This window comes from Cyprinodon tularosa, unplaced genomic scaffold, assembly GCF_016077235.1.
Source record: "Cyprinodon tularosa strain WSP-4 unplaced genomic scaffold, ASM1607723v1 ctg1147, whole genome shotgun sequence".
In the NCBI taxonomy this organism is placed as follows: Eukaryota; Metazoa; Chordata; class Actinopteri; order Cyprinodontiformes; family Cyprinodontidae; genus Cyprinodon; species Cyprinodon tularosa.
The window spans coordinates 47320-66841 of NW_024037945.1; the positions used below are offsets into that span (position 1 = coordinate 47320).

At 41.2% G+C, this 19522-nt stretch overlaps 1 protein-coding gene across 1 annotated transcript; it reads left to right on the forward strand.

Annotated features, from left to right (window-relative positions):
- Nucleotides 1–601: 601 nt before the first annotated feature.
- Nucleotides 602–14987, forward strand: LOC119796336 (gastrula zinc finger protein XlCGF57.1-like). The gene is made up of 3 exons (XM_038304843.1): nt 602–657; nt 11374–11547; nt 12886–14987. The coding sequence occupies exons 2-3, from the start codon at nt 11532–11534 to the stop codon at nt 14334–14336; spliced, it is 1467 nt and encodes a 488-aa protein (XP_038160771.1). The 5' UTR covers nt 602–657; nt 11374–11531; the 3' UTR covers nt 14337–14987.
- Nucleotides 14988–19522: the final 4535 nt, after the last annotated feature.

Sequence of the window (19522 nt, forward strand, 5' to 3'; positions counted from 1 at the left end):
AAGCCCGTCTGGCCTCGCACTCAAGGTCCAAAATTTGAGTGAGAAGCGTTTTGATTGGTTTTTGAATTGGGCATTCATGGGTACATGTTGCTCAAAGTTTTTTTAGTGTCTACGCAGCATTTCCAAAACTCTTCTGATTCTTCTACCTGATTTAAAATTAAATTCTGGAACTACAAAGTAAACACCATTCCTGTTATTGAATCTTTTGAAGCATCCGTAGAAATGTATCCATAAATAAAACAAATATCCATAGTATTTTTCATCTAAACATTGTTGAACGATAACTGAATCTGAAATATTGTCCTTGTTTTTCTGTTTAAACAGCAACGTTAAATCCACATCAATAACCAGGATGAGCCGGATGTAGAGGTAGCTGCGCATGCGCAATGGGCTGCTGGTAGGGATCAGGTAGCATTAGCAGCATTAGCTTAGCTTGTGTGTGGAATCATTGTAGAGAGGGTGATAATCTGGGAGTGTTTGCATTGAGAATGTCTTCAGTCCAGCTTCAAGGAGAGTTTATCACCGAGCAGTTAACTCCTGCTGAAGAAACATTCACGGAGTTAAAAGGGAGTTTGGTCAATTCGGAGGAAAAGATGGACGATCAACATCTACTGCTGGATTTCACCAGGATCCCCCAGATCATCTTACACCGGATAGGTAGGAAACACCTGATAGAAACGATTCCCTGATGATGCACACTGTGGATTTTAGCCTCATCTGATTGGAAAATTGATTAGAGGAGATCAAGATGCTTAGCTAAAGCGGATTTCTGGCGGCCATCTTACTGCGGTCAGTTCGCTCACTTACAGCATTGGGTTTTAATGACTGCGGTCTAGTTAGTAATTTGCTCCAGTTAAACCTCTTCTTCCCTCCGAGTTCACTGCACTCGGAAAAAGCCGTTGCAGTCATGGACATAATATAAGAGTAGACCCCGCATGGACTGGCTGCGCAGAAATTACGGCCGCCATCTTGGGGAGGTCGACCTGCTGCTCTATGCAGAACATTAGAAGGATGCCTCAGCACTGCAGCGTGTTTTGTTTAAATCAACAGACTGTTGACATCAGGGCTGGAGGGAGAACTTCATGAGGGCATCAGAGCTTTGGAAGACATTACTAAATAAACAGCAGAATAGATAGAATAGAATCTCCCACTGTGGGGAAATAGTGGAGTTACAGCAGCAAAAGATTAAAAAGTGTAGAAAAATAATAGAATAAGTGAAAGAGTCAAAAAAAAAACAAATAAGGAAAACATAAAACTGTATAAATAAAAAAACAAAAAAGCTAAACATTGCAAAAAATAACGTTTACATACAATATAAATGCATATAAGAAAATAAATAAACTGTACTGTACAGTGTTTTTGCAAATATAAATACTTTGCAGCTGAAGAATAGATAATCAATATACAGCTTTGGACATTTTTACAGTATAGTAAAAACACACATTATATTTGTATATACCTCTAGTTAGTCATGGACTGGTCGGGCGTACTGGGCATTTGCCCGATGGGCCGACGTGCTGTTTGGGCCGGCAGACCCGACATGTATATTAATAATATGTATTATTATGATTATTTTTTATTTTTTTATCATTACTATTATCTATCGGCCTCGTTATATTTGCATAATGCATGAAGAAAAATAAAGTCAGCAGCACAAGAGTCTGTTCCGATCATCCGGCTCTTACCACAGGCTACTGCAGCTCATTGGTTATCATCACTGACAGTCTAAAGGGCTAGGCCAATCACAAAGTAGAAAAACACCTTCACTCTCCATTGGAACTTTGTGCAGCGGTGTTCACAGTAGTAATGGATAAGAAACGCAAAGAAACGAGTTCTTCAAACGGACGCAGCGAAATGTGTCAAACTGACTGACGTGTTCCCATTAGCAGGCCCTTCATCTGCTCCAGTGTCTAAAGTAAATTATGATGGTGGTGGTGGTGGTTGTAGCGGAGGCGATGGCGAACCGAGCAGTGAACATGTCAGTGCGGCTGCTGCAGTAGTAGAACCTGCGGTAAGCCGGACAGTTTTCAGAGCCCCAAACTATGTAATGCAGACATCCCAAGTTTCCCGGAAGTTCCGGGAGTCTCCCTGATATCGATAGTTGTTGCCCGCTAGTCTGATAAATGATCCCGGATTTTAGACTCTGTGAGGTGGTGTTTTTTTAATGCGAGTGAGAGCGTGCAGGCAATGCAATGATTCATGCATCATGTGCGGATTAGAATTACTGCGATGGCCCAGCTAACAAGGTGAAAGCTGTGCAGCGTATCTGTCCAAAGCGATGCTCTGTTCGAACAGCGTTCCAGGCGACTGGTTGATCAGAGAGCTGATTGGATCAATCCGATAAGTTTCTCTGGTTACGAAAACATCTAGACCAAATGTACCAGGGGGGCCAGGAGGGGGCCAGCGTGTTTTCATGGGGGCACAAAAAAGCATCAAATGAAAAACAGGGCAAGAGATTCAAATATATTAAGAGAGCTGCATGAAGTGAAATTTCTTTTCAATTAGGTTCAATAAAAATTGTTTTTCTTATGAGGTCAATATACATTTAAAATGTAGGAATTTTACATGTTTTTTTACTTAATTTAAGTTAAAACTAGTTTTCTATTAATTTGAATTGAAACTCAACTGTTAAATTCATCTGTAAAAATTAGAGCATTTTATTAAGTATTTGCTGTGGAAAAAAAACATTTAGTAGATGAAAACTGGCAGCCTATCTTAATATCACTGAAGCTATCACCTTATTGTTTTTGAATAATTAGTAAAACAGAATTTGTAAAGAAAAATAATAAAATAGATCCAAAGGACCTATCAGTAATCATGTCTGTTCCAGCCCAGATCATTATTAGAATTTCTTTTAAGTATTATGTCTTCAGTACAGGGGCCATTACAGGGGCCAGGACATGATCTACAGGGGAACTGGCCCCCGTTGGCCCCTGTCTAGAACCGGCCATGGTGAGGAATGATGACACCGTGGCGAGGTGAACTGTATGCTGAAGTTCCATGAAAAACAGAAAACACAGCTGATGTTAAAGGCTACAAGATTGAAAGTATTAAAAATAAAAGACCTCTACTGTTCTGTTTAGTGTTTAAGAAATTACTGTTAGTTAATAATAATATCTCCTATAATTATATCAGTTGTTGAAAAGTTGCTGGCCTTCAGTGTGTATGTATGGGGCACGGTGTGGGTCTGTTGTTCCCTGGGGGGTGGGCGGTTGGGGTACAAGCATCTCCCTGAAATTAGTTTTTGGAACTTGGGATGTCTGGTAATGATGATAGGATAAACCAACCAACCCCTTGATGAATATGATTTAATAACCCCATTAAAAATATGTTGGTTAATGTTCCATGGTAAAGTTAGTTTAGTAAACACAGGTGCTGCTACCCATAAACTTCCTGCTAGCACTAATGGCTAATGATTTTTTTGTAGCCTACACTGAGTGCTTCCTCTCTGACAGGATTTCTAATGATTCATCAATTTGTCATTGGCATCCTTTTCCTGTGAGCTCTCTCTCTCTCTCTCTCTCTCTCTCTCTCTCTCTCTCTCTCTCTCTCTCTCTCTCTCTCTCTCTCTCTCTCTCTCTCTCTCTCTCTCACTCACTCACTCACTCACTCACTCTCTCTCACTCTCTCTCTCTTTCTCTCCCTCTCCCTGATCTAAGAACTGTTGCTGTGGTGGAGTTTACATTTTACAGTGTTAATAAATTAAGATTTTGGAAGTATTTTAAGTGTCCACTCTCACTAATTTTCATGAACCTGGCCTCAAGGTGTTGCACAGCTGGTGTTGCACAGATGGTATAAACATTCAGTACACCCAAAGAAATGTGATGGGCCAGTCTAGTCCAAAATGCCAGGGCCAATTTTTTTGTACCAGTCCACTCCTGCCTGTAGAAATATGTTTCTGTAAATAGTAATGACAAACAAAAAAAATGTATGGGTGGCTGTGCATACGGTACCGCCTATCAGAGTATTCTATTACTCTTAACTACACTAATAATATTTAAATACACTGAACTAGGGCTGCAACAACGAATCAATAAAAATCGAAGTTTAAAAGCGTTGGCAACGAATTTCATCATCGATTAGTTGTGTCACGCGATTAATGCGTCATCCGCCGCCGCCGTCATCACATCCACTTGACTGAAACGGGGGAAGAAAAAAAAAATACGTCAGAGCGAGTCAGCGCCGCAGGTGCAGTGTTGCCAACTCGGCGACTTTGTCGCTATATTTAGCGACTTTTCAGACTACTCCAGCGACTATTTTTCAAAAAAGCAACTAGCGACAAATCTGGCGACTTTTTACGGTGTCACTGGCGGCTTTTGGAGACTCTTATGTGAAAGCATGTATCGTTCCTACTCTGCCGTGGGGCGCCTACCCCATCCCAACCCCGTTCTCCCGCAGGAGTCCCTCTCAGCGCTGCTCTCAGAGCCGCAGGATGTTTACCCTCAGCGTCCAGACTGCAAATGAAGCGCGCATGCTCCGGGATTGACGGCGCAAATTGATCACAATAATTAAAATAGCCTGCGCTTTGTAAAGTGAAAAAAGTCGTAACATGCAACTTTTGTCAAAACAAATTAACATGGCACGGAAGCAGCACTGTTATGATGCAGCACCTGAAAAGAAAACACGTTGGAGCCTTCAATGGCAGTGAAGAGAGCTGATCAGCAGGATGAGTAACCATGTTTGTTTGGTTTTAAAGTGGGGAAACGTAACGTTAGTTTCTCAGGTAGCTCATCTGATAATTTCCTTACCTTGTTAGTAGGTTACAGACAGGGATAAGGTTGGCTACTTATTTTACTTTTGATTTCATTTGAATTAGCTTAAGCACCGTTTATATTTTCTTTATAAATAAATTAACTTGCAAATTATGAGGGCAAGGCTTTTAAAGTGTAAATCTTCTGGCAAAGATAAAGAAAAGAAGATCCTGCAATTTATGGAAGTAAAGCAGAATAAAATCCAGCAGGATTAGTAATATGTCAATTAATTATATGCCACATTCCCATGTAAATATCTGTCTTTGGAGGATGTGTTTTTTACCACCCCTAGTTCTCTCATTTTTATTCCAAATACAATTTATAATTTGAATCACAGGGCTATTTTTTATCTCTATGGTTCAGTATTTTCTCAAGTAGCATCTTTAACTGTTATACTTTCCTGTCTTAAAAGGCAGAACTCTTCTAGTCTAAAAAAAAACTCATTTGTTTAAATGGGGGGACCTATTGTTTGAACCCCTTAGGGGCTTTAAAAACAAAAATGTCTTTTTTTGTGCTTTATGAAACAAAGTAGCCTATATTTTGTGAATGTACAGCTACATTTCTCATGTAAGTTTGCGTAACATTTATTTTTCATATTGTACCAGTACAGTTAATGAGCAACCTGTACTTGTGTGCTTGTTTGTTCTGTCTAAAATGTTTATTTTGGAATAAAAAGGTTAATATAAAAAATATTTTTTGTCCGATTCATCGATTAATCGAAAAAATAATCGGCCGATTCATCGATTTTTAAAATAATCGTTAGTTGCAGCCCTACACTGTATTGTTTTCATATGTCTGTAGCCAGCGATGTCTCCTTATTCACAAACATGTAATGATGTGATGATGTGGCAGACTGTGATACTGGAGTTCTTTAAAATCCTTCTCTAACATTTATTTGCTATTTGGTACCATCCTATCTCTGCAACCTCTCTGGTCTGATTACAATTACAATACAATACAACCAGCCAATCCAGTTACAATACTTGCTTGCAATTGCAACTTGCTGCAATACTACAGAAAAATGAAAGCAATTAACTCTCCTATGCGTTAGCGTTACCTTGCATGTCCGCGTCTGTGATGCTGGTTTTCCTTCAGTATGAGCGCCACAAACGTCCCATCACGGGACTAAGAAACTGTAACAGGATTGGCTGGGTGTTGGACGCCACGATCCATTGCTAATGTCTGTGACCTAAAGTAACCCTTCCCTTTTTACATTGAATTTAGACGCTGAATTTAACAGTAAAATTGAGCCAATTGAATCTCAGTTGCTGAAAATATTGAGTTTTAATTTTGAAAGGCTCAATTTTTTTATATGCTGTTTTTTTAATGATGAAAAGTCAAATAAAAAAAAACCAGGTATTGAAACTGTATTAACTGTGAAATAGTAATGTGAATTTTTAGCTTGAAGTGAACATAAATAAAATTTCAACTATATAGATTTAGCAACAATGAGTTTTCTGAATATATTTTAACACAGAGTAAGTACAAACATGCATTTATATTTCAGTGACCCCATTGAGGGGTCCCAGAGGCACAGATTTACTTCCATACGGTCTCACTTTTATTTTCTCCAAGCTTGAGGGTTCTGCGCAGTGTCTGCTGTTCCTTGAACTGCACTTTTCTGGACTGTGATGTCTGATGTATTTCCAGGGATCTGCTGTTACCACACCTCAATTTTGGAGGTCACTGCCCCGAGTGCCCCAATGACCACAGGCACCACTGATGCCTTGACCTTCCAGGTTTTCTCCAGGTCTAGTTTCTTACGTTCCTTTTTCCTGAAGTTGCAGTGACTTGGTACTGCTATGTCATTCACCTCCCCTCCTCATCCCAGTACATGTTGAAAAACATCAGTCTGCCCCCCTTTTTTTTTTAAACAGACTAATGCTAATGTACAGTGTCATTGCACAGTTGCCATGGAGGCGCTCCAAAGCAGCGGCCAAGAACGGCTCCTAATATGCCGCTTAATACTATACAGACTAGACATCAAACCCACATCTATGATCTATGATGTCAACGCATGCTGGAGTTTAGTCACAAAATGTTTTAAATCTAGACATTTTTGACCGTTTAAAAACCTGCAGAGTACTACGGACGGATGTAAACAAAAAAACAGCGGAACGTAACTGCCGGAGGAAGAGATGTGCAAGACGGAGAAAGCGAGGATGCAGAGGGGGGCTAACTGCAAAGCTAAAGAGAAATCCCCCCAGACCTCCGCTTCCATCAATCCTGCTCTCCAACGTCCGCTCACAGGAAAACAAATTGTATGATATCTGACTGGAACTGTCTTCAAGAAAGAAGAGATGTAACTGCTGCGCCATCATTCTGACAGAGTCATAGCTGCATCCAGGAATACTGGACAATCCTATTAGCCTGGAGGGGCTAAGGCTATAACGCTTAGATCAGCGAAGCCGAACCACAGCCATGTCTCCCTCCGCCGCGGAAGGAGACATGGCTGTTGTTGGGCTCGCTGTCTGAATGACGGCGCGCACTGATACGAACAGAGAGAAAATAGGACCAATTGATAACGACGTGTGACTTTTTCCACTACAATGTTTTTGGGATGCGAAAATATCACTCTTTTGGACACATAATGTTTTGGGAAGAGAAACGTTTTATTTCGCTGTACCTAAAAACCTGCAGGACTACTTTCGGCTTGACCAAAACTGGACGATAACTCTGCTCACAGGACGCTGCCAGGGGTAAGTCAGTGTGATTGCATGCCGCTGGTGATCGGGATGCCATACAGATTCATGTCAAAAATACCGAACTATCCCTTTAAAGAACACATCGTCACACCGCCAACATTCGACCTGTTTCAGTTCACCTACCGACGAAACCGCTCCACTGAGCCTGGCACACCTGGAGGAGAAGAACACCCATGTGCGGATGCTGTTCCTGAACTTCAGTTCAGCTTTGAACACCATCATCCCACAGCAGCTGATGGGCAAACTGGAACATCTGGGCTTCAATACACCCCTGCGCAATTGGCTGCTAGACTTCCTCACCATCAGATCTCAGTCACTCCGGGTTGGACACAACACCTCTGATGTCATCAGTCTAAGCACAGGCTCCCCTCAGGGCTGCGTCCTGAGCCCCCTGCTGTCACCCTGATGACACATGACTGCGTCCCCAGTTTCACCACCAATCACATGGTGAAGTTTGCAGACGACACCACGGTGGTGGGCCAGAGACAACAACGACCTGGACTACAGAGAGGAGGTGGAGCAGCTGGTGGACTGGTGCAAAGATAACAGCCTGATCCTGAACGTGGAGAAGATGAAGGAGATCATTGTTAACGTCAGGAAGAACCGTCCTAACCACGCTCCACTGGTCATTAACAGCTCAGCTGTAGAGGTGGTCAGCAGCACCAAATTCCTGGGGGTGCACATCAGACTCCCTCACCTGCACTGTAAACACCACCTCACTGATCAAAAGGGCATTAACTTCTTGTGGAGGTTGAGGAGAGCCCACCTGCCCCCACCCATCCTCACTACCTTCTACAGATGGTCATGATGCTAAATGGCTGTTTAAACTGTTTCAGACAGTCTTCTATGTTGTTGAAGTGTGCATATAAACTTAAAGCGGCGAAGAAACAGTTGCTGTAACTTGTGACATGGTGACAGCGAGTTGTGCATGATATCAGCTGTGCTCCAAATGTTCCTTGAAGAGTTCAGTCATATTTATCCACCTCTGTGATGTCCTGAATGACCAGAACCTTCGCCTCCTCCGGTGTTCCATTCAGCTTGATGAATACCTTACATTTTGTGGTCCATGTGGACTGGATCTCCTTCTGCTTCCTCAGGAACCCGGCTTTCCTCACAATGTCGATGTTCTGCTTACCTATTAAGCAGATTTCCCTGTTAAAGCCGAGCATTTTTTTTTTTGTTTCCGGTTAATGAACCTCATGATGAACCTCATGGCACGCTTGAACAGAGGTACATTCGAGCTTTATCCCCTTCGACAAGAGGAAAGAGGTCACCTGTTCTTCAGTGGACTTTATCTCATCGGGTGACGGCTCACCAACCGGACAAGGCCCTGCAAACACACTGGCATAAAAGCGGGGCTTGAAACACGGTGATGATCACATCATTCATTCTGGTGTACTGTTCCAAGTCAGCCACTCTATCTTCCAAAAACTACAATCAGTTTTTTCTTTATGTCATTCAGCAGTCACAAAGCCTTTATCTCTTCAACCAGATCCAGAATGGACTTTTGCTTGAGCCGAATGGCAGAGTTTTCTCCAAAAAGGAAATCCAGTGCTTTCCTTATCTCCTCAAAATCCTCCAAGGCTGGATTCTCTTTAGGGCTGGTGCTGGGAACGGGATTCTAAACATCACCACGGTGATGGCTACATTTTTTGTAAAAATGAGGAAGCTGCTACAGATGGCTTTATCATTTAGGCATTTGTTTTTCTCTTTCTTACCATTATGCTTCTTTTCAATAAAATAGAACAGGGAACATTTCATTTGAAAACATTTAAAATCAGCTCAGACTTTGATACGTTCAGCAGGGGTCTGTCTCTTTCAGGCAGAGGTGTACAGGAAGCTCTGCTGAGGCTAGGGTGTCACATTACTTCATTTGCCAGACAGACATTGTGGTGTTGGATGTAAATACTTTTATTTCTCAAATTTTTTATGTGGAAACAAATAGGGCTGGGTATTGGTCAAAAAGTTTTGGTACCGGTACCAATTAGGGTTGTCAAAAGTATCAATACTCAAAAAAGTATCGATACTGAAAAGTTGTATCCGGATACAATACTCATTTTAAAAAGTATCGATACAGTGCCACCATCAGTGGCACCTAAACAGTCATTCATTTTATGCGCAGATGAAAGGAAAATGCACTTTCTGACCACTGTGTGATTGAATAATTCTGTGCACTTTTCGGTTTCAGACTTTTTTTCTGTAACAGGTGCAGCTGCTGAGAATTATTTTTGTTTCTTAACCGGTTTGGCTAGTGTCATTGTTCTGTGTGCAAAGCATAGCCAAGGAAGGAACACTTCATTTTAATTTTGTAAGTTTTTTATCAAGCTTGCTTAATATTGTGCACAGCATACAACCTCAAAATATTGTTTATTGTATTTATTTATCTATTTATTGTATTTCGTTTAATAATTAAAAAAAATTCTGTTGAATTTTGGAGTCTTTGTTTTTATTCTTTTGGTATCGAAAATAACATCGAGTATCGAATATTTTACTTAGTATCGGTATCGAGTTGAAAAGTTTAGTATCGTGACAACCCTAGTACCAATACCGATACCTTCACTTCGATACCGGTTCCTGAACGATACTTTTTTCGATACCAGTTTTATAATATCAATTCCAAGAAAAAGAAAATTCCACCACATAATAAAGTACTGTGATTGTACTCTGATTACAATGTGATTGCGTAAAGTACTCTGATTTTTCTATTTACATTTTTCCTCTTACATAAAAAAAAAAATTTCAGTGAAGAAGAACAGTTGCAGACAAGTCAGTGTCTAATATTCACTATTCACTTCATTACTTAGCAGTTTTTCTTTAGAAAAATTAACATGTCTGCTTTCTCAGGAGACAAACAAGCCCGTTGAATGGGATCCTACTGACAGCGCACCGCTGGTATGTGAGAGTCTGAACGGCTCCGACAGAAATATATGAAGGCAAGATGTTAATCTGGATGAACTGACTGCACTGATTAAGTTTTCAGGTGGATTTTCCCACTTAAAAACATAATAAAACTACTTTATTCCCACTGATCACAGCAAATAAAGGATAGAGTAGCTCCGCCCAACGCGCGTCAGACACACTTTTGCACCGCGCAGCCAGAGCAGCAAAGCTGCTTCAGCCGCGCGTCAGAAGCTGGTACAAGCAGCAAAAAGGAAGCAGCAGACGTGATTTTGCTGCTCTTGCTGCATCCGGTGTGAAAGCAGCATGATTCACTCCGCTCTGGCTTTGCTCCGCCCACGGGCTGCTGAGAGGAGGATGGTCGCGCCGGCTGCGGTCCGCTCTTCTTGCTGTCAAACACGGAGCATCTTTCTGATCTTAAATTGTTTCCGTGCACGATGTATTACATTGCGCACTATTGGCATCAGTCTTAATAAAGTGAAGCCACACTTTTGACCTGGGGGGCATTTTAAAGGGGTTCCGCGAAGCTCACAACCAGTTCACAACAGATACACATGAACCCTGGCTGTAGGCGGGACCACCTGTGTATTTTTCCTGGATGACGCAGTCACGTTAAGTGTTACAGCCAATCACCGAAACTTGGTACCGAAAGACGAGGCATGTTTCGATACTCTGTAGAACCGAAGCATTTCGGTCGGTACCATAAAAGGACTGATGTTCGGTACCCAGCCCTAGAAACAAATTTAGGCCAGAATGAACTTATTAGCTTCAGGTTGCTGGAGAGGATTTTGCAAACCCCTTGTGATCCATGGAGCTTCTGAGTATTTGTTTTTTTTTTTTGTGAGGGAGCATTGTTAATGGACAGTTTTTATCTTATATTATTTTAAACGTATTCAGAAAATAATTAATTAATTAATAAGCAAATTTAGGCCAGAATGAATTTTATATCTTCGGTTTGCTTAACAGGATCCACTCGCTACTCAAACTCAAACTCAAGGACAGTTTGTTTGTCTTTCCAGACCACCTGCAGGATTCTGTTGGAAAAGAAGAGGATTTCTCTGACCAGCAGCTCTTTGAAAAGGAGAGCAATTCCCGTTTGGACCAAGAGGAACCAGAACCTCTGCAGATAAAAGAAGAGCATCAAAAGCCAGAACATCCCTGGACAAAAGAGGAAACCATGGAGCTCCCCATAGGTGAGCATGAAGAGCAGCTTGTTCTGAATACCTGTGTTGTTTTTCGACAGCTGTCTTAGATTTAGCCTTAGTTTTCATCTTAAGATGAAAACTATTAGTTATAGTTACATTTTAGTAAGTACAATATGTGATGGTTTTAGTCAGTTTTAGTCAACTAAACCTCAAAAAGGTTTCAGTCTAATTTTAGTCAGGTTTTTTTTTTTTTTTTTTTTTAGAAAAAAATTCATCCCTAGAATTCAAATATACCTTTTCATGAATTACTGCTCTACTTCATACAAAAGTGTCACACAAAAGTTGTGAAAATTGCAGATCTACATCAATACATCAAATTGGTTAATATAGCAAACGAGGTAACAAAATTTACAATAAAGCAATGGTTTTTGACAAGGTTTCTAAAACCAAACACTTCCTGGTGTACTATGAATTATGCATTACACACAGATCAATAAAACCTTCATTGCTCCAAAAGAGCAACAAACATTATTCTTTCTACTTTGGCAAATTTGGCTTTATTTCTGAGTATTTTCCCCTTGGTTACCGCTGCCCAGTGGTCAAAGCAGATTAAAATTCCTGGGGGTCTGATATAAAAAAAAATAAAAATACACAGAGAACCTACATAATTGCCTTATAATGCCATTGCAATCCGGACCTAAATTTCAATATATTTACAACATTTTTGAAATTTTCAAATGGATAGAAAGATATTGATAGTTAGACAAAAGGATTTTTTACGCTTGGCAGATGATGATCAGCCACATACTTTATTAAGTAGCTAGTGCAGGAAGAGCCATACTGCTGAGAGCAAACCATTAGTGTGGAGCATAATACGTAGACTCTGAGCTACACATGCGCAAAGACGCATTTCTGTAAAAGCAAAGCTGGAACAGCAGAGTTTTTCAGAGTCGAGTGCACAGCATCAAACGTTTCCGGCTTATTTTCACCACTGCCATGGTCCATCTATGGTCCATTTATGCAGAATGTGCACCGCTTTACGCTAGGTTGGTGGCATGACCAAACAAGATGCAACACCATGGCGGATACTGCTTAGCAGATGATGCAATTTAAACATCTGACCGACCACCCGCAAACATTTCTATTTAGCCTCGTCACATCAACCAAGACTTAATCCCATGAGTCGTCATGTTTTTGTCATTCGTGCATACAAACAGACTGGAACTACATCTCCCAGCATGCAATGCAGCTCAGACATCACAATCACAGAGTACTACATCTGGCAAGGTTATTTCTACATTTATCATCTAAACTTGAAAATCTTTCTGAATGGATTACCTACAGATTCTTAATGACAAAGTCTTTCTGCTGTGTTTGTCTTTCCAGACTGCCCGCAAGATTATGTTGGAAAAGAGGAGGATTTGGAACCAGAAGCTCCATGGATGAAAGAACAGCAGCAAAAGCCGGTACATCCCTGGACAAAAGAGGAAACCATGGAGCTTCTCATAAGTGAGCATGACGAGCAGCTTGTTCTGAAGCAGCAGACAGAAGATACGGGAGAGAAACCTTTCCCATGTTTGACATGTGGAGAAAACTTTCTGAAAAAAGAACATTTAATGGATCACATGAGAACTCATACAGGTAAGAAGATTTATCAATGTCTGTCCTGCGGAAAAATGTTCAAAAAGAAATCTGATCTTGATAGACACATCAGAATTCACACAGGTGAGAAGCCGTTTTTGTGTACCGTTTGTAACAAGAATTTTATCGTAAAAAGTAGTTTGACAACTCACATGAGAATTCACTCTGGTGAGAAACCTTTTGACTGTCTTTCCTGTGGAAAAAGCTTAACTCAGAAATCTAATATTGAGTCACACCTCAGAATTCACACAGGTGAGAAGCTTTTTTCCTGTACCATTTGCAACAAGAATTTTACTGAAAAAGGTAGTTTGATTTCTCACATGACAATCCACACTGGTAAGAAGCCTTTTGAATGTCTATCCTGTGGAAAAAGTTTTACTTGGAAATCTAGTCTTGATGGACACATCAGAATTCACACAGGTGAGAAGCCTTTTTCCTGTACAATTTGTAACAAGAATTTTACTAAAAAAGGTAGTTTAATTTCTCACATGACAATCCACACCGGTAATAAGCATTCTGAATGTCTGTCCTGTGGAAAAAGCTTCACTCAGCAATCTGATCTTGATAGACACATCAGAATTCACACAGGTGAGAAGCCTTTTTCCTGTACCATTTGTCACAATAATTTTACTGGAAAGGGTAGTTTGATTTCTCACATGGCAATCCACACTGGTAAGAAACCTTTTGAATGTCTATCCTGTGGAAAAAGCTTCACACGAAAATATAGGCTTGATACACACATCAGAATTCACTCAGGTGAGAAACCTTTTTTCTGTACCATTTGTAGCAAGAATTTTACTGAAAGAAGTAGTTTGACTTTTCACATGAGAATTCACTCAGGGGAGAAGCCATTTTCCTGTACCACTTGTAACAAGACTTTTACTGGAAAAAGTCATTTGACTTCTCACATGATAATTCACACAGGTGACAAGCCTTTTTCCTGTACCATTTGTAACAAGAATTTCACTGAAAAAGGTACTTTGATGTCTCACATGAGAATTCACACTGGTGAGAAGCCCTTTTCCTGTAACATTTGTAACAAGAATTTTACTGTAAAAAGTAGTTTGACTAAACACATCAGAATTCACACAGGTGAGAAACCTTTTTCCTGCACGATTTGTGGCAAAAGTTTTACTCAAAAAGGTAATTTGACTGGACACATGATAACTCACACAGGTGTGAAGCTGTTTTCCTGAAAGATTTGTGATAAAAGTTAACGAGAAGATAACGGAGTATTCAGATGACGTTTATTCAAGCATGATGTGGAATGATTTATATTTTTATAAGACAATTTGTTTCTCTTAAGTCGCAGCAGTTAGATGCGACAGGAATGAACAGTAGAGGTGTTTTACATGTTTGACTGCTGATAAAATGTCCATCTAGAAAATCCTTCACCTCATTACATGAGAAACTCACGGGTTAATGGTCTTTTATTAGTAAAGTTTTAAGAAAGCCATTAATTAATAGCTCTGTTTATATAGAAACTAGAACAGCTAAGATGTTATATTGTAAATCTGGTAAATATTAAGGTCCTGGATGAATATGTGGATGTGGATATTTGAAAGTTCATTATTTGGGCCTGAGTAAGTTAGATTTAAATGGCCAAAGATTTTTTGGCACAGTGTTGGAGCTATTTGGATGGATATTATGGATATTAGAATGAAGTAGATCCTCTGTAGAGGAGTCTCAGATGAAGATTTGGGACATTTACACTCACCGACCACTATATTAGGTACACCTGTCCAACTGCTCGTTAACACTTAATTTCTAAGCAGCCAGTCACATGGCGGCAACTCAGTGCATTTAGGCATGTAGACATGGTCAAGACAATCTCCTGCAGTTCAAACCGAGCATCATTATGAAGAAAGGTGATTTGAGTGACTTTGAACGTGGCATGATTGTTGGTGCCAGAAGGGCTGGTCTGAGTATTTCAGAAACTGCTGATCTACTGGGATTTTCACGCACAACCATCTCTAGGGTTTACAGAGAATGGTCCGAAAAAGAAAAAACATCCAGTGAGCGGCAGTTCTGTGGGCGGAAATGCCTTGTTGATGCCAGAGGTCAGAGGAGAATGGCCAGACTGGTTCGAGCTGATAGAAGGGCAACAGTGACTCAAATAACCACCCGTTACAACCAAGGTGGGCAGAAGAGCATCTCTGAACGCACAGTACGTCGAACTTTGAGGCAGATGGGCTACAGCAGCAGAAGACCACACCGGGTGCCACTCCTTTCAGCTAAGAACAGGAAACTGAGGCTACAATTTGCACAAGCTCATCGAAATCGGACAATAGAAAATTGGAAAAACGTTGCCTGGTCTGATGAGTCTCGATTTCTGCTGCGACATTCGGATGGTAGGGTCAGAATTTGGCATCTACAACATGAAAGCATGGATCCATCCTGCCTTGTATCAACGGTTCACGCTGGTGGTGGTGGTGTCATGGTGTGGGGAATATTTTCTTGGCACTCTTTGGGCCCCTTGGTACCAATTGTGCATCGTTGCAACGCCACAGCCTACCTGAGTATTGTTGCTGACCATGTCCATCCCTTTATGACCACAATGTACCCAACTTCTGATGGCTACTTTCAGCAGGATAATGGGCCATGTCATAAAGCTGGAATCATCTCAGACTGGTTTCTTGAACATGACAATGAGTTCACTGTACTCAAATGGCCTCCACAGTCACCAGATCTCAATCCAATAGAGCATCTTTGGGATGTGGTGGAACGGGAGATTCGCATCATAGATGTGCAGCCGACAAATCTGCGGCAACTGTGTGATGCCATCATGTCAATATGGACCAAACTCCCTGAGGAATGCTTCCAGCACCTTGTTGAATCTATGCCACAAAAAATTGAGGCAGTTCTGAAGGCAAAAGGGGGTCCAGCCCGTTACTAGCATGGGGTACCTAATAAAGTGGCCGGTGAGTGTATAAGTGTGTGTCAGTCTCAGAGTTAGTCAGCTACAAGCTAATTAATGTTGCAAAGTAGCTCCAGCCACCTTGAAAGGGGGTGCTGGGATTATTTGGTTAAACTACGGGACATCAAAGAACTCAGTTTAGAGGCTGGAGTCTGCAGTTCAGGTAAAAGTCCAAAAGTGATAAAATATGTTTGTTTAAAAATATAAACAAGATTAATGTTATTTTTACTAATCAGTTTGAACCTGCTTTAACTTGGTAAAAAGCCTTTGTCTTAATGATTTATTTAAGAAATCTGACACTTCTCTAGAAGTGTGAAGTATCTGCTTTTTAAAGAATTTTTTAAAGTATAATTTTCCTTTACACTAATTCTTATAGTTTTGATCTTGATTCTGTAGATGTTCTATTTACCTGCTATGATTGAAAGTAACTGTCGCCTATTTTATTCAACTGATTTTTTGCATTATATTCTGCTGTGGATGTTTTCAATTATTGTTATCACTTCTAAATTAATAAATGAACAGCAATAAAAACCTTGTGGATTGTAAAAATGTGCTTCTTTATATGGTTTCATGTAAATTAAAAACAATCTTTTTCCATGTTTTCTCAATATTTTAAGACAAACTAAAGATCTAAAATAAATAGTTTAATGGCATTCACCTTCTGTCTTCTCCAGTCTTTCTTGTTGCTCCTTCATCAGCATTAATCTTTCTTGCTTTTTAGAGACTGAGTGTGTTCAAATCTGGCCATTGGATACATCCTCCTTTGCTTGTTGGAGAACTTAGATTAGGAAATAATGTAGGTACGTATTCTGGCCCAGTTGGTTTGGCACCTGATAAAACAAGTGTTTCAGTTGCTATAACTGTGTGTGTCCAGTGCCGCTACAACCAAGCAACTAGAGGAATGAAGGATATAAAAATGGTTCTATTTCATCCCTACTGATCCCCAGAGGCTGTGCTTAAAGCACGAATTATCACTCTTGCACATGCACAGGTTGAGAATCTTAAACCAACATAGTCACGTATGACCCCCGGTGCACCTGTGAGCCTATATAATCAAGCTCAAAAGCACAAGCTCTTAACACTTCTTGGTTTCTTTGTCCAGTAAGTATTTCTCTCCTTATCGACGGCAAGCGGAGACACGTTCTCACCGCGATTCCCTGTTGCTGATGCTTCGGCGTTAGCTAACTCCAACCAGCTTATTAACTGGCAGCCGCGGGCTTGCCTTTTTGTTTACTGTACAGCCCCTTCGCGGGCTTGCTTTTTGTTTATTGTACAGCCGCTTTCGGGCTTGCTTTTTGTTTATTGTGCAGCCACTTTCGGGCTTCCTTTTTGTTTATTGTGCGGCCGCTTTCGGGCTGGCTTTTTGTTTATTGTACAGCTGCTTTCGGGCTTGCCTATATTTTCTGATAGCAGCCGTTTTCCGGGCTTGCATTTTGTTTATTGGCAGCCCTTTCCGGGCCTGCCTATATTACTAATAAGCAGCCGGCTCACTTCTCTCAGAAACCAGCTCGCATATCTCTTCTGGCTCTCAGTCAGAGGAAGATGGTTCAATAGTGGGCGCTCTGAGAACTGCTCTTGCCCCGTTGCAGCTGGATACTGCACAGGACCAACCTGCGGCTTCCAGTGCTTTCTTTGGGCGTTCTACTGTAAGGTCGTCCTTTATGGTTCCCCCGTCTGCAGAGTATGCAGGAGGTCCATGCCTGTTGGGCGGACACTAAGGCCTTTTCACGGCTAAACCTCTGATTGCAGGGCACTGGCAGCCATGCAAGATGCGCCCAATTTTGGCTTGGGCCATATGCCTTCTATTGAGATGGCCATAGCTTCCCTCATTGTGGTGCCACAAGAGGCTTTGAGAGCTAATGCCAGATGTCCTTGTCCTCAGTACCGTGTCACTGATATGCTGCTCTGTAGAGCCTATTACTCTGGGTCATATTTGGAGGGACTTGGTAATTGTCGCATTTATTGCTGGGTCTCTCAGCTTCTTTGGAAGGTGGTGCGATCAATGCCCCTACTCAAGGACTGATGGACACATCTCTCCATGCATTTGCTATTCTGTCAAGGGACATTGGACGTGTCTTGTCTACCCTTGTTCAGGCACGTCGCCAGGTTTGTCTGGCTCAGTCTCCTCTAACAGAGGCATGTAGAAGAAACCTGATTGGCCTTCTAGTGGTTCCTGGAGAGTTGTTTGGCTCCGCTGCACATGCAGCCCTGGAGCTGTCGGCCCAGGCTTCGTGTACCAGGCAGCAGTTGGTCGGCCTTCATCGCAGACGAGTGCAGCGTCCTGCTGGGTCTGCCTCTGATTTTCCTCTGAAGGTAAAGTTTTAAGTCCACCCTTAAAAGGCCCCACGTATTAAAACTGGTAGGTCGTTCCACAGGAGAGGAGCCTGATAACTAAAAGATCTGCCTCCCATTCTACTTTTAAGAAATTCTAGGAACACCTAGTAAACCTGCAGATTGAGAGCAAAGTGCTCTGTTAGGAACATAAGGAACAATCAGATTTCTATAAGATGGAGCTTGGCCGTTTGAGGAGGAGGATTTTAAATTATATCCTTGCTTTGAGAGGAAGCCAATGAAGAGAAGCTAGGATATGAGAGACATGATCTCTTTTTTTAATTTCAGAAATCAGAACTCTGGCTGCAGCATTTTGGATCAGCTGAAGGCTTTTAACTACAGTTTATGGACTTCCTGATGAAAGATGGTATATTTTTTAATGTTTTGGAAATTAATTATTGAAAGGTTTTGTGGCTTTTTTTCTATTTCCTTATATGAAAATGTAGTGTGAAATTCAGACAGGATCGGGATGAGTCGGTAATAAAGATGACACACAGATACATACACACTGTTTCTGCTAGGGTAAAATGTGTTGTTTTATTCCACCACAGAAAACAGCAAAGCAAGCACATCAACCAAAGAACGGTGCTGAATACAAATTATATTGTTCCGATACAAATTATATTGTTCCCCTTACTGTGACACAAAGGATCGGAGAGCCTGTCGACCCCGGCAGGTTATCAACATGAGCAGCTAGGCGTTTTTACGCAACCCCAGCAGACTCTGCCAGTGCCAACCGCCACTCCGTCCTTTATGCCCAACTTCAAAGGAAAATCTTTCGCCCAATCAGGAAAATTATCACTCCCTCTCACGCCTTGAGCGCATGATTACAGAAACCAAAATATGGTACCGGCATCCCCTGATCTCGCCCTGGGCTCGTGGACAGCCGATACCAAAAACAAGTTATATCATGCTCAGAGCATGGCTCCGAGAGCTTGTGGATACCAACACAAGTTATGTCGTGCTCAGAGCATTGTATAGAGAGCTCGTGAATACAAAAACAGGTTACATCATGCTCAGAGCTCATGGACACAGAGTAAAAACATGTTCGTGCTTAGATCAAAACTTGTATAAAAAGAGTGCTACATTTGTGAAAACTTGTATGATTGTCAAAGAACATAAAATATAAAACTC